At 44.0% G+C, this 1048-nt stretch overlaps 1 protein-coding gene across 1 annotated transcript in view; it reads left to right on the forward strand.

The window, feature by feature from the left end:
• The window catches only part of LOC119585532, a 24411-nt gene extending 23363 nt beyond the window's left edge, over window positions 1–1048 (forward strand). Inside the window, exons 14-16 of the mRNA XM_037934157.1 lie at window positions 85–222; window positions 352–426; window positions 794–1048. Of these exons, the coding sequence (XP_037790085.1) occupies window positions 85–222; window positions 352–426; window positions 794–1048 (468 nt within the window). The remainder of the gene's footprint in view (window positions 1–84; window positions 223–351; window positions 427–793) is intronic.

The raw sequence follows: 1048 nt of genomic DNA on the forward strand, positions 1-1048 counted from the left end.
AACGCGCATAAATATTCGTACGTGCCTTACAAACGTGGCACACACTAGTCCCCTTAACCACTATTGGTCTTCGTTCCTCGGTAGCCTCGAGCCATCAACTTCCTGCACTCCGAGGCCGAGGGCTACACGGAGCTGGTCCTCGACTTGTTTGAGGCGGAGGGCGACCAGGTGATTCTCGTTTTCACATACCTTCCCGACAGTTCCCGGTTTAGGATCGGACAGGTGAATGACTGTTTTACGTTTGGCTCAAAATGAAAAGAGATAATGGCCTAATTAAATCAAAGAAAAGTTTGACATTTTTTTTCCACTTTTTTTTTTTTTAGCATCATTAGTATGATATTTTTTCGGCAGTTCGGCAACACGTTCTTACAAGTCGGTTATAAAAAGGAAGTCGACGAAGAAGGAGGAATAATTTACTCGTTCCAGGTGAGTTTCTCCACTTTATATCACTGGCTGGGGAAAGATTGGGTGATACATCACAAACTCATTGCAGCTATTATAGCATTTTTGCTATTTATACGTTTGAATTCGACAAATACCTCTTACTATAACATTTTACTACCCACATGAATCCTACCTTCTGTTTTGAGGTGACATTCGTTTCATCTGTTCAGGTTTTGTATTGTAAGATACATTCCGTAAGTGTCAGATTTGTCAGTACCTATTTATTTCCTTTGATAGCCTTATTTAAGCCGAAAGAAGCTTTATTTTTATATCTGTCGTAAAGGTTACGGAATTGTGTTTGTGTGTGTTTGTGTACTAAACTGAAGATTTAAATAATGAAACATCTCAGCTGGAGAGTTCAGGGCGAACGGTGGAGGTGTGGGCGGGCCGTGTTCCAGACGACCTAAGGATCTGCACGAGGGGCGGGTTGGTGCTGCAGACGCCCACTTTGGCGCCTACCTATCAGGCCCTTAGCATTTGCCCCGCGCCGGTCCCGGAACTGACCCTGCAGGTCTTGGGCGTAGGTGAGTGTTCTGTGAAGAGGCTGGGTCTGGTCTTAGATTATGTCTGGTATGATGCATATGTCAATGATGTTTCCGCTTAA

Source organism: Penaeus monodon, chromosome 20 (assembly GCF_015228065.2).
Source record: "Penaeus monodon isolate SGIC_2016 chromosome 20, NSTDA_Pmon_1, whole genome shotgun sequence".
Taxonomy (NCBI): Eukaryota; Metazoa; Arthropoda; class Malacostraca; order Decapoda; family Penaeidae; genus Penaeus; species Penaeus monodon.